General features: G+C 50.6%; 1 protein-coding gene across 2 annotated transcripts in view; it reads left to right on the top strand.

Annotated features, from left to right (window-relative positions):
• NCAN (neurocan) overlaps positions 1 to 12,303 on the top strand; it is a 31,792-nt gene that overhangs the window by 10,760 nt on the left and 8,729 nt on the right. Inside the window, exons 6-11 of one of the 2 annotated variants that reach the window (XM_081496139.1) lie at positions 167 to 766; positions 964 to 1,446; positions 1,507 to 2,439; positions 6,320 to 6,436; positions 7,400 to 7,513; positions 10,801 to 10,959. In XM_081496139.1, coding sequence (XP_081352265.1) covers positions 167 to 766; positions 964 to 1,446; positions 1,507 to 2,439; positions 6,320 to 6,436; positions 7,400 to 7,513; positions 10,801 to 10,959 — 2,406 coding nt within the window. Of the gene's footprint in view, positions 1 to 166; positions 767 to 963; positions 2,440 to 6,319; positions 6,437 to 7,399; positions 7,514 to 10,800; positions 10,960 to 12,303 lie in introns of both variants that reach the window. The other variant, XM_081496138.1, reaches the window with a different exon arrangement.

Below are 12,303 nucleotides of genomic sequence, written 5' to 3'. Positions count from 1 at the left end.
TCTAAGTCAGGGGGATCCCAGAAACAACCCAGAGAGTCAGAAGGGCACAGAGAGATAGACACATAGAAGATCTGTGCTGCAGCATGCTGGAATGTGGGTAGACTTCAGGCAGGACTTCCCAGCTAGGCCCTCGGCCTAGCACAACCTCTTCTGCTTAATCCCACAGCTCATCACCCCACATCCCAACCTGGAGACCCAGAGACCCCCTCATCTGGGGATGAGGGCGAGATTCTGTCGGCAGAAGGGCCCCCCACTGGAGAACTGGAGCCCACCCTGGAGGAGGAGGAGGAGGTAGTCACCCCAGACGACCAGGAGCCTCGGGTGTCTAGTGGGGAAGAAGAGTCTCTGATCTTGGCAGAGAAGCAGAAGTCTCAAGAGGCCTCCAGCCGTGCCCCTGGGGTCCCCACATTAGCCTCAAGTCCTGCCCTGGAGGCTGTGGAGGTGTGGCTGAGCATGGTGGCCCCCAGCCCCAGCAGCGTGGAGGCAGGCGCTGTGGTGGGCACACACACAGAGACAGCCCCAGCCAGCACCACGCCCAGGAAGAGGGAGCGCTTTAAAGGGTTGAACGGGCGCCACTTCCAGCAACAGGAACCCCAGCAAGGGCTGAAGGGGGCACTCAAGGCCAGCATCCAGCCCCCCACCCCAGAGGTTGCTGGGAATTATGTGGAGCCTCCCATGACCACTGGAGCCACAGATGCCTTGGGGAGTAGCCAGAGCCAAAGCCCCTGGGCTGTGCTGACAAATGAGGTGGAAATGCCCAGAGCTGGTGAGTGGGGTCCCTGGGGGAGATGGGACCTGCCTGGGGATCTAAGGGAGACAGGGGAGGAGGCTCCGAATCACAGCTGGGTCCCCTGGCCTCCCCAAGCCTCTGAAGACTCCTCTTCCTCAGACCTGGAGCCAAGGAGACCATCAGAAGAAGGAGCTGCTGAGAGATAATCATAATAACTGTTGGTATTGTTTCAGGTTCCCTTGGTGGCAGGAGCCCCCAAGAGCCCTGGCTGTGGCCCCCAACCGTGGTCCCACCCATCAGCCCAGACCCCAGCAGAGCCCTTGGCCTGGAACTAGAAGAAGCCAAGCGCTTTAGTATGAGACCAGTCACCTCCAACCTGCCCTGGTCCCCCTCGGAGACCACTCCCAACCCCTCCAATGGCCCCAGCCCCGCCCCCTGGGAGGCTTCTCCTCCGGTCATTTCTCCAGACCTCCCTGTCATGGCCATGCTTCGTGCTCCCAAACTGTGGCTTCTATCCCAGGAGCCTCCTACACCCCTCCCCACTGAGGCCAGTGGAGTCAAGGGGCATAGAGAGGCCATGGCCACTGCCCTGCCCTCCCCTGCCTCAGAAATCGAAGCCAGCCCACAGAATCCCATCCATCCGGAAGTGTATTCTCTGCCCTCCTTCTCAGGCCTGGCAGGACAAGATGGAGAGGCCACATCCCTGTCACTCAGCAGCCACAGAGGAGGAAGTCCTCCCGCTCCTTCACAGGCAGCTACAGACACGCAAGCTGGAGCCAGTCCTAACTCCCCTGGAGCAGACTTTGGAGAAACTAGAGGGGCCAGCCCTACTGAGCTCAGCAAAGCTGAGCGCCCTGGATCCAGCCCACAGGCCTCTGTGGACGGGAATGTGATGGCAGATATCACTATTTCTGAGACTGCCACTGAGCCCATGGGAGCCAGAGGCATCTCGGACTCTGAATCTGGGGTCTTCAATACAGCTGAGAGTCCCACTTCCAGCTTGCAGGCCTCCATGGACAAGACGCAGGGCACGTGGGCCTCACTGCACAGGGAAGGGCTGGACCCCCACTCCCCATCTGCACCCTTGGGGGTCCCTGAAGTCTCCTTGATGCCCAAGGTCACCCCATGTTTGGGGCCTTGGGCTGCTACAGATGGAGGAGTCACAGTGGATCCTATGGATTCCACAGTCACACTGGACACCAGCAATGCTGCTGGGCATTGGGAACCTGGGTCCCACAGGGTTGAGGGAGCCGAAAGCCCCACCTTGAGCCCTCAAATGGCTGTGGATACAAGTGTGGTGACATCCCTCACGTCCTTGGACCTGGGGGACAAGGTCGATGTCCTGGCCATGTTCACAGTGGCCTCCTCAAGCTCTCAGCCCCACCCAGAGCCAGAGGGCCAGCTGGCGACCCAGGGAACCCTGGGAGCCTTGAAGCCTCCACAGGAGGGCAGTCACTCAGGGGACCCCATTCTTCCTCCTTGGACGCCGACAGCAGCCAACAAGGACGAGCCCATTTCAGTTTCCTCCGGGGAGCCTACAGTGCCGTGGGACTCCCCCAGCACCCTGCTGCCTGCCTCCCTGGGCCCAGAGGAATTTGAGCTGGAGGTCCTGGTGGGGAGCCCAGGTGTGGAGAGCTTCTGGGAGGAGGCAGCAAGTGGAGAGGAGCCCGCCCTGCCAGGGACTCCTGCAAATGGGAGTGCAGAGGAGGGTGAGTTCGAAGCTCGTGGTCTCATCCAGGCCACCGTGTTGGTGCTCAGGGACCTGGGGCTGGGAGGAAGGATTGTCCTTGGTGCCTGGGAAGGTTTCTAGCAGGCAATGATGTTCAAGATGGGAGCTCATTAGACAGCTGAATTCCAGAAAGGGTGTTCCTGGCAGAGGCACCAGCCTGGGCAAAGGGCAAGAGGTGAAGTTGTGTATGATGTATTTTGCGCAGAGTGAGTGGTGAGGCGATGATGAGCGATTGGGCAGAGTTTGGTTTGGGGAATGAGTACCATTAGCAGATCATGTTCGTGTCCCCTCTGAGCTGACAGTGCTGGGCAAGGCCGGGATCCTGCCTCAGCGATGCCCCCTTCTGAAGATGAGGCTGGCACAGGCCCCTCCCTGGAGGGGTGGGCAGGCGGAAGGAGGAGGCTTGGCAGGGAGGTCTTCCTGGACAAGTGTTGAACTGCAGCTGGAATTCAGTGGTGCATATCTTGAGGGACCTCTTGCCACAGGGAATGTGTGTGCTGGGAAGGGGCGGGAGTGGTGGGTATCACCCCCATTTCACAGATACCGAGCTGAAGCTCAGGGAGATATGTCACTACCAGCCAGTCAGTGATCAAACTCAAGTCCACATGTGCCTTAGTTGCTCTGTGCCCAGTGGAGTCCAGAGAAAGCCACCACCCTGTTCTCCTGAGGTCAGGTCTGCCCATAACTCAGCCTGCAAATTCCAGCCTTTTAGTTTTTAGGTCCTGCCATATTGAGCTATTTTTTCGGTCAAGTGAGCTTTAAAAAAAAAAAAGAAGCAGCTAATTAAACGGCACTTTTTCTGAGTTGCAAAACACTCTTATTAACACAACTGGTTTTACACTTGCTCCTTTTTTTGAAGGCAAAGTGTCATGGTGATGGAAACAGCAGATGCAGGGTTTCATCGCCCACCCTGTCATCTCTGGGCTGTGTCTGGGGCCCCATCTTCTTTTCTTAGATGCCCAGGAAGCAGGCGGACCCTAGGCAGGGGCACTTGCATTGGTAAAGGCTGATGATTGTTGGTGATTGCCTTTGTGTTTGGATTATTTTGAGCACTTTACCGGAATAATCTTGGTTAATCTATTTATTTTTAAATTTTTGTAAAGATTTTTTATCTTTTGGCCACTCTACACAGCATGGAGGATTTTAGTTACCTGACCAGGGGTTGAACCCATGCCCACCCCCACTCCCCTGCTGCCATTGGCAGTTCAGAGTCTTAACCACTGGGTCATCGGGGAAATCACTAGCTAATCCTTTTAATGTTTTGGGGGAGCAAGTTCTACTATGATTCTCCCTTTATAGATGGGGAAAATGAGGCACAGGGAAGTCAAGTGACTTGTGCAGTCTTGCAATTGGGGAATGTCAAGGATAAAGTCTGAATCCAGGCTGTCTGACAACAGTCTTTGTCTCAATCTAAGATGTTTATTTCATTGGCATAAAAAAACAAACAAAACACCCTGAGGTTTTGGAGAGGGGGGTAAGCTCATCCTGGGAAGGGGGCAGAGAAGAGACTGGTTGTGGAGGATGGGTACGGGAAGGGGGCTCAGTGTCAGAGGAGCTAGAGGAGGAATGGTCAGAAAGTTAGGAGGGAGACCACATAGTGGGATGCTAAGGAAAGTGCGTTGAGAGGAGTCTCCAGCGCCATAGCTGGATCTGGGTTGGACTTTGTCGGTTTTCTGGCTCCAGACTCAACCCATTGGCAGCCAGGGTGGAGGGAGGCAGCCAGTGCTGGGGGAGACCCAGGCGCCTACTCACCTACTGCTTGCAGCCGAGATGCTAATGAAGCCAAAAATAAATGCAGCACCAGCAAGCGACTGAGTCACCGCCAGTCCGTGGGCAGGTGTCAGCAGCATGGGGCACCTGATGGGGCTTACGCGTCCTGGTGCCTGGCAGCCCCACGTGCGTGCACACATGTGCCCGGGTGGCACCAGGCACAGACATAGCCACAGGCCTCTCTGGGCATCTGCGAGGACACATGTTACCACCCCAGAGACAGGCTTCTGTCATTGCAGGAGGACCAGCAGCTACCTTTATTCAGTTAGCAAGCAACTACTGAGTGCTGGCTGAATCCAGGCACAATGGTGAGATCGACTCAGCTCTGGAAGCTGACATTCTAGAGCAATACTCTAGAACTTTCCTAGTGGTGGAAATGTTCTCAAGCTACACTGTCTAGTACGATAGCAGCCAGCCACCTGGGTCTTCTTTGTAGCACACAGCGTCTTCGTTGTGGCACGCTGGCTTTTCATCCTGGCACTCAGGCTTCTCTCCAGTTGTGGCGGAAGGTCTCCGGAGTGTGTGGGCTCAGTAGTTGTGGAACACAGGCCTAGTCGCCTGGAGGTATGTGGTATCTTAATTCCCTGACCAGGGTGGATTCTTATAACCAGTGGACCACAGGGAGGTCCCAGAACTACAGTTTAATTTTTATTCCATTTTACTTAACTTAAATAGCTAGGTGTGACTGCCATGTGGACCATCACCTCGCTCGCGGAAGGCATGGATAAGAAGTGATGATCTTAATAAATTATATTGGAGGTTAGAGAGTAAGAAAGACAAAAGAGAAAAATAAAGCAAGAGATGAGGGATGCCAGTGGGCAGTTTTGGTTTTGGAAGGGGGTTAGGATGAAATCTGAGCAAGCCTGAAGGAGGTTGAGGAAGGAGCCATACAGAGATCTAGGGGGATGAGCAATTCAGGCAGAGGAAACAGCTAGTTCAAATGCCCTGAGCCAGGACTGCGATTGGTCCAGGAATGGGAGAAGGATGAGCTATTTTTATTGTTGTTTTGTAAATGCTGCTGCTGCTGCTGCTAAGTCACGTCAGTAGTGTCCGACTCTGCGACACCATAGACGGCAGCCCACCAGGCTCCTCCGTCCCTGGGATTCTCCAGGCAAGAATACTGGAGTGGGTTGCCATTTCCTCCTCCAGTGCATGAAAGTGAAAAGTGAAAGTGAAGTCGCTCAGTTGTGTCCGACTCTTTGCGACCCCATGGGCTGCAGCTTACCAGTCTCCTCCGTCCATGGGATTTCCCAGGCAAGAGTACTGGAGTGGGGTGCCATTGCCTTCTCCTTTGTAAATGAGGCAACAGAAATTCACAGAATTTGCCCAGGATTTCCTAGTGAGTGGCAGAGGCAGGAATTGAACCAGACTCTCTGACTACACCCTATGCACAGTAACTGCTATAATTCACGTCTTCACATTGTAACCACTGAGGTTGCATCAAAAGAGGTTGAGCCACAAGAATGAAGGAGGTGATGGTTCCCACTGGTCCCAGTGCTGTTCATTCCCCATCTAGAATCTATGTCTACTTTGCCCTTGAAGTATGAGAAGCACAATGAAAGTAGAGTATGTCTAGAGGAAGGGGATAAGTCAAGGAGAGCACTTAGACCATGTTCTAGGAGAAGACTTTATAAGAGAAGCTGAAGGAATCCCATCCTTTTTTTAAAAAAAGATAAAATCTTGGCTTCTTTTAAATTTATTTTATTTTATTTTTTATCTTTTGGCCCCATCACACAGCATGTGGAATCTTAGTTCCCCAACCAGGGACTGAAGCCGTGCCCCCTGCACTGGGAGCGTGGAGTCTTAACCAGGAATCCCATTCTAGTTCAGTCCAAGGAAAGACTTTGCCATAGGCAGCGCAGCCAACAGATGCTTTGTAAAGAGTGTTTTTTGGAAACAGATTCCTGGAAAGGGTAAGCTCATTACAGGGTCACGCTAGAGGAAGTTAGCGATCACTTATTGGGAAGGTACAGAGGGGACTCCGCAGAGAGGGACTGAATGAGAGGGCCTTTAGAGGTCTGAGTTCTGGATTCTGCGAGAGGCGGGCCTGAGGGTCTGACTCCTTCCTACACTGCCTTTCCCTCCTGCAGTCCCCTTGGATCCCTGTGAGAACAACCCTTGCCTGCATGGGGGCACCTGTAGAGCCAATGGCACCATGTATGGCTGCAGCTGTGACCAGGGATTCGCTGGGGAGAACTGTGAGCTCGGTGAGTACCATGGAATCAGGATCTAAACATTGATGTCCCAGCAAACATCTCTACAAGGGATCAGGGAATCGCAAGAGGCTGGCTTCCAGTGCTCCTTCCCCCTCCTTCACTCCTTGGGTCCAGTAAACCAGCCCCATCACCAAACATCTGAGCTCTCCTTCTGGGGGCTGAGGCTCTGGCGTGCTGCCTCCCATTACTACCAGGCAGAGGTGGGGGAGGGGAAGACAAAGGGTTGGTAAGGTTCAGACTCCCAGCCCCGAAGGGCCCCTGGGGATCTCCTACCCTCTTCTGGATGGGCACCACCAGAACTGTTGCAGGCCAGCCCCAAAGCCCCACACAAGAAATACGCCAAATTATGAAATTATAAAAATAATTATAAGTGACGTAATTTTGTGAGCTCTTCCATTGACCCTCTGCTCACAGCCACCACTGAGGTATTATTAGCATCACTTTGCAAAAAAAAGAAACTGAGTCTCAGAGAGGGCAAGTGACTTGCCTGGCATCGTAAGTGCCTCAGGCACGATCTACACAGGGATTGGTATAAGTGTTCAATGGATAGCTCCCTATTCCCACACACAGCTTTGTGACTGTGCAAATCCTTGTAAATGCTCTGGAACTCAATTTCCTAGGTTCCACATTTTGAAGACCCTTCAGCTTCAATATTGTATTGGTCTGTTTGCCAGATCCATCTTCACTGTTTTGGAATCAGGGGGAATATTCTGTACACTCTAGCCTTTAGCCGGTCCAGTGGCATCTGCTCTCACTGATGCAAATTCATGTCAGTTGTGTGAGGTTCCACTCCCTTGACTGCCAGAGTCATTGGGTCATCAGTGCAGACCACTGCTGATGTACTTGGGTCTGGAGTAGACGGTAGGGTGATGAGTGCATCTTCTGCCTGGTTTCCTTGGGGACTGGGAGCCAAGGGGAGACTGACCTCTGACTCAGCCCCACCTTCCCCTCCAGATATTGACGATTGCATCTCCAGCCCCTGTGAGAATGGTGGCACCTGCATCGATGAGGTCAACGCCTTCATCTGCTTTTGCCTCCCCAGCTATGGGGGGAGCCTCTGCGAGAAAGGTGGGTCTCTGCCAAGACCCCAGAAATAGTACAGAAGCGGGGTTGGGTGCTGGGCCACAGGCTTCCCTCACATGGAGCTCCAGGTCTCTGCCTCTGGTTCCATCACCATGATTCAGACAGGAGGCAAATCTTTTCTTCAGATAGTCATATAACATAGAATTAACCTTTTCAGAGTGTATGATTCAGTGGCATTCAGTACATCACAATGTTGTGCAACCACCACCTCTAGCTAGTTCCAAGATGTTTTCATTATCCCCAAAGGAAATCCTGTTCCCATGAGCAGTCACTCCCCCTTCCTCCTCTCCAGCCCCTCAGTTCAGTTCAGTTCAGTAGCTCAGTTGTGTCCGACTCTTTGCGACCCTATGAACCGCAGCACACCAGGCCTCCCTGTCCATCACCAACTCTCGGAGTCCACTCAAACCTATGTCCATCGAGTCGGTGATGCCATCCAACCATCTCATCCTCTGTCGTCCCCTTTTCCTCCTGCCCTCAATCTTTCCCATCATCAGGGACTTTTCCAATGAGTCAGCTCTTCATATCAAGTGGCCAAAGTATTGGAGTTTCAGCTTCAACATCAGTCCTTCCAATGAACACCCAGGACTGATCTCCTTTAGGATGGACTGGTTGGATCTCCTTGTAGTCCAAGGGACTCTCAAGAGTCATCTCCAACACCACACTTCAAAAGCATCAATTCTTCGGTGCTCAGCTTTCTTCACAGTCCAACTCTCACATCCATACATGACTACTGGAAAAACCATAGCCTTCACTAGATGGACCTTTGTTGGCAAAATAATGTCTCTGCTTTTTAATATGCTGTCTGCTGCTGCTGCTAAGTCGCTTCAGTCGTGTCCGACTCTGTGTGACCCCATAGACGGCAACCCACCAGGCTCCCCTGTCCCTGGGATTCTCCAGGCAAGAACACGGGAGTGGGTTGCCATTTCCTTCTCCAATGCATGAAAGTGAAAAGTGAAAGTGAAGTCGCTCAGTCGTGTCTGACTCTTCTCAACCCCGTGGACTGTAGCCTACCAGGCTCTTCTGTCCATGGGAGTTCCAGGCAAGAGTACTGGAGTGGGGTGCCATCGCCTTCTCCGTTAATATGCTGTCTAGGTTGGTCATAACTTTCCTCCGAGGAGTAAACATCTTTTAATTTCATGGCTGCAATCACCACCTGCAGTGATTTTGGAGCCCCCAAAAATAAAGTCTGCCACTGTTTCCACTATTTCCCAATCTATTTGCCATGAAGTAATGGGACCGGATGCCATAATCTTTGTTTTCTGAATGTTGAGTTTTAAGCCAACTTTTTCACTCTCCTCTTTCACTTTCATCAAGAGACTCTTTAGTTCTTCTTCACTTTCTGCCATAAGGGTGCTGTCATCTGCATATCTGAGGTTATTGATATTTTTCCCGGCAATCTTGATTCCAGCTTGTGCTTCATCCAGCCCAGCATTTCTCATGATGTACTCTGCATATGTTAAATAAGCAGGGTAATAATATACAGCCTTGACGTACTCCTTTTCCTATTTGGAACCAGTCTGTTGTTCCATGTCCAGTTCTAACTGTTGCTTCCTGACCTGTGTACAGATTTCTCAAGAGGCAGGTCTGGTGGTCTGGTATTCCCATCTCTTTCAGAATTTTCCACAGTTTACTGTGATCTACACAGTCAAAGGCTTTGGCATAGTCAATAAAGCAGAAATAGATGTTTTTCTGGAACTCTCTTGCTTTTTCGATGATCCATCGGATGTTGGCAATTTGATCTCTGGTTCCTCTGCCTTTTCTAAAACCAGCTTGAACAACTGGAAGTTCACGGTTCATGTATTGCTGAAGCCTGGCTTGGAGAATTTTAAGCATTACTTTACTAGCGTGTGAGATGAGCGCAATTGTGCAGTAGTTTGGGCATTCTTTGGCATTGCCTTTCTTTGGGATTGGAATGAAAACTGACCTTTTCCAGTCCTGTGGCCACTGCTGAGTTTTCCAAATTTGCTGGCATACTGAGTGCAGCACTCTCACAGCATCATCTTTTAGGATTTGAAATAGCTCAATTGGAATTCCATCACCTCCACTAGCTTTGTTCATAGTGATGCTTCCTAAGGCCCACTTGACTTCGCATTCCAGGATGTCTGGCTCTAGGTGAGTGATCACACCATCATGATTATCTGGATCGTGAAGATCTTCTTTGTATAGTTCTTCTGTGTATTCTTGCCACCTCTTCTTAATATCTTCTGCTTCTGTTAGGTCCCTACCATTTCTGTCCTTTATTGAGCCCATCTTTGCATAAAATATTCCCTTGGTATCTCTAATTTTCTTAAAGAGATCTCTAGTCTTTCCCATTCTATTGTTTTCCTCTATTTCTTTTCATTGATCACTGAGGAAGGCTTTCTTATCTCTTCTTGTTGTTTTCAGGGTGATGTTTTCAGGGTTCATCCATACTGCAGCACATGTCATCGCTTCTTTCCTTTTTATGGGTGAATCATATTCCACTGTATGGGTCACGTTTTATCCATTCATCAATCAATGGACATTTGGGCTGTTTTCCCCCTTGTGGCTAATGTGAATAGTGCTGCTATGAATGTTCACATACAAGTTTGTTTCAATACCTGTTTTCCATTCTTTTCTTCCCCTCCATTCTTTCTGGTGTACCCAGGAGTAGAATGGCTGGGTTATACGGTAATTCTGTGTTTAACTTTTTGAGGAGCCGCCAGACTGTTTTCCAAAGGGGCTATGCCATTACATTTGCACCAGCAATGCACAAGGGTTCCAATTTCCCCACGTCCTTGTCAACACTTATTATTTTTGTGATTATCTTCTGATTAGCGTTTCCTAATAATCATGATGTTGAGCATCTTTCCATGGGCTTGTTGGCCATATCTTTGGGGGAGAAATGTCTATTTTGTTGGCCATTTGTATATCTTTGGGGGATAAATGTCTATTGGACCTTTTTCCCAGGAGGGAAAGTTTAGGCCTTCCTGAGACGGTTTCCTGAGTTCCCAGGGTGTGGGCAGATCAGAGAAGGAGACATCAGAGTTGGGATGAGAGGGGATGGGTAATGATCTTCCAGTTGACTCTCTACTTAGCAACAGAGAAAAAATGTGAATATGGGAGGAGGGAGGTGACAAGGTGATGAGGTAGAGTGGGGGTGGGGTGGGGGATGGGCTCCAGGCAAGGGGTGGTTTAGCCCCCCAGTGCCCTCAGATTGGGTCCCCTCTCTGGTGGGCTGGCTGCACTCACAGTTGGCAGAGCAGATCTCAGCCCGATGCCAGCCCCCTTCACGCTCTCTTTACACCCCCTAGATACAGAGGGCTGTGACCACGGCTGGCACAAGTTCCAGGGCCACTGCTACCGCTACTTTGCCCACCGGCGGGCATGGGAGGACGCCGAGAGGGACTGCCGCCGCCGAGCCGGCCACCTGACCAGCATCCACTCACCAGAAGAGCACAACTTCATTAACAGTAGGGACTCTGGGGTGGGCAGTGGTGGCCTTTACAGCCTCTTTGTCAGGGGATCCCCCCAGGGTTCTGAAGACGCCACCTTTCTGAAGCTGTTTTCATTAATGCAAGCCCTGAAAGTGAAAGTGTTAGTCGCTCAGTCGTATCTGACTCTTTGCAACCCCTTGGACTGTAGCCCACCAGGCTCCTCTGTCCATGGGATTCTCCAGGCAAGAATACTGGAGTGGGTTGCCATCCCCTCCTCCAGAGAATCCTCCCAGCCCAGGAATTGAACCCAGGTCTTCCACATTGCAGGCAGGTTCTTTACCAACTGAGCCACCAGGGAAGTCAATGCAAGCCCTGACCAATTATTAACTCAACTGTCTGTTATTCACTTGTCAGTTCATTTATCCATTCACTTTATTCATTCATTCACCAACTATTTACTGAGCACCTGCTATGGTCCAGGCATCATTCCAGGCACAGAAAAACACTTTGTCCTGTCCTGAAGGAGTGAGGTTCTTACAGAGGATGTAGGCAAGCAAGTAAACATCTAATTAAATGTCTGAGCTTCCCAGCTGGCGCTAGTGGTTAAGAACCCACCTGCCAATGCAGAAGACTTAAGAGACGAGGTTTTGATCCCTGGGTTGGGAAGATCCCTCGGAGGAGGGCATGGCAACCCACTCCAGTATTTTTGCCTGGAGAATCCCATTGACAGAAGAGTCTGGCAGGCTACAGTCCATAAAGTTGCAAAGAATCAGACATGACTGAAGTGACTTAGCCCCCCCGCCACACACACACATCCTATAATTTAACTGGTCTTAAGTGCACTGATGAAAATTAAAACAGGGCCAGGGGATAGAGGGTGATGGAGAAATGTCTGTGATGCAGGGGATGAAATGAGGGAGAACAAGAGACTTAGAGAAAGAGGCATATCCCATAAATTAAATCCAACATTTATTGATTTCCTTATTATCCCTTCTGCCCTTTTTCATCCATTTATTTATTCACATTTTCCCCATCCCATCCCCTCTTAATTTATTTGTCCATTCCCTGGTTCACAGGGTTTTTTTCCCTCTGTGTGATCAAACACACACACATCCAGCTGCTTTCTCCTTTGGACTCACCCGCCTGCCCTGTCCAGCGCTCCCCAATGGCTCTCCTACTCTCTCATTTCTCCTAAGATCTGCCTTGTCTTTATTGTTTCCTCTGGCCTTTGGTTTATTTTTTTTTTTTTTATTTTTTATTTTTTTATAAATTTATTTATTTTAGTTGGGGGCTAATTACTTTACAATATTGTAATAGTTTTTGCCATACATTGACAAGAATCAGCCATGGGTTTACATGTGTTCCCCTTCCCGGACCGCC

This window comes from Giraffa tippelskirchi, chromosome 6 (assembly GCF_054371585.1).
Source record: "Giraffa tippelskirchi isolate mGirTip1 chromosome 6, T2T-mGirTip1v1.2.pri, whole genome shotgun sequence".
NCBI classification, from domain to species: domain Eukaryota; kingdom Metazoa; phylum Chordata; class Mammalia; order Artiodactyla; family Giraffidae; genus Giraffa; species Giraffa tippelskirchi.
Note: the sequence above shows the minus strand (reverse complement) of the source record. Positions and strands in the feature narration are given on the sequence as shown.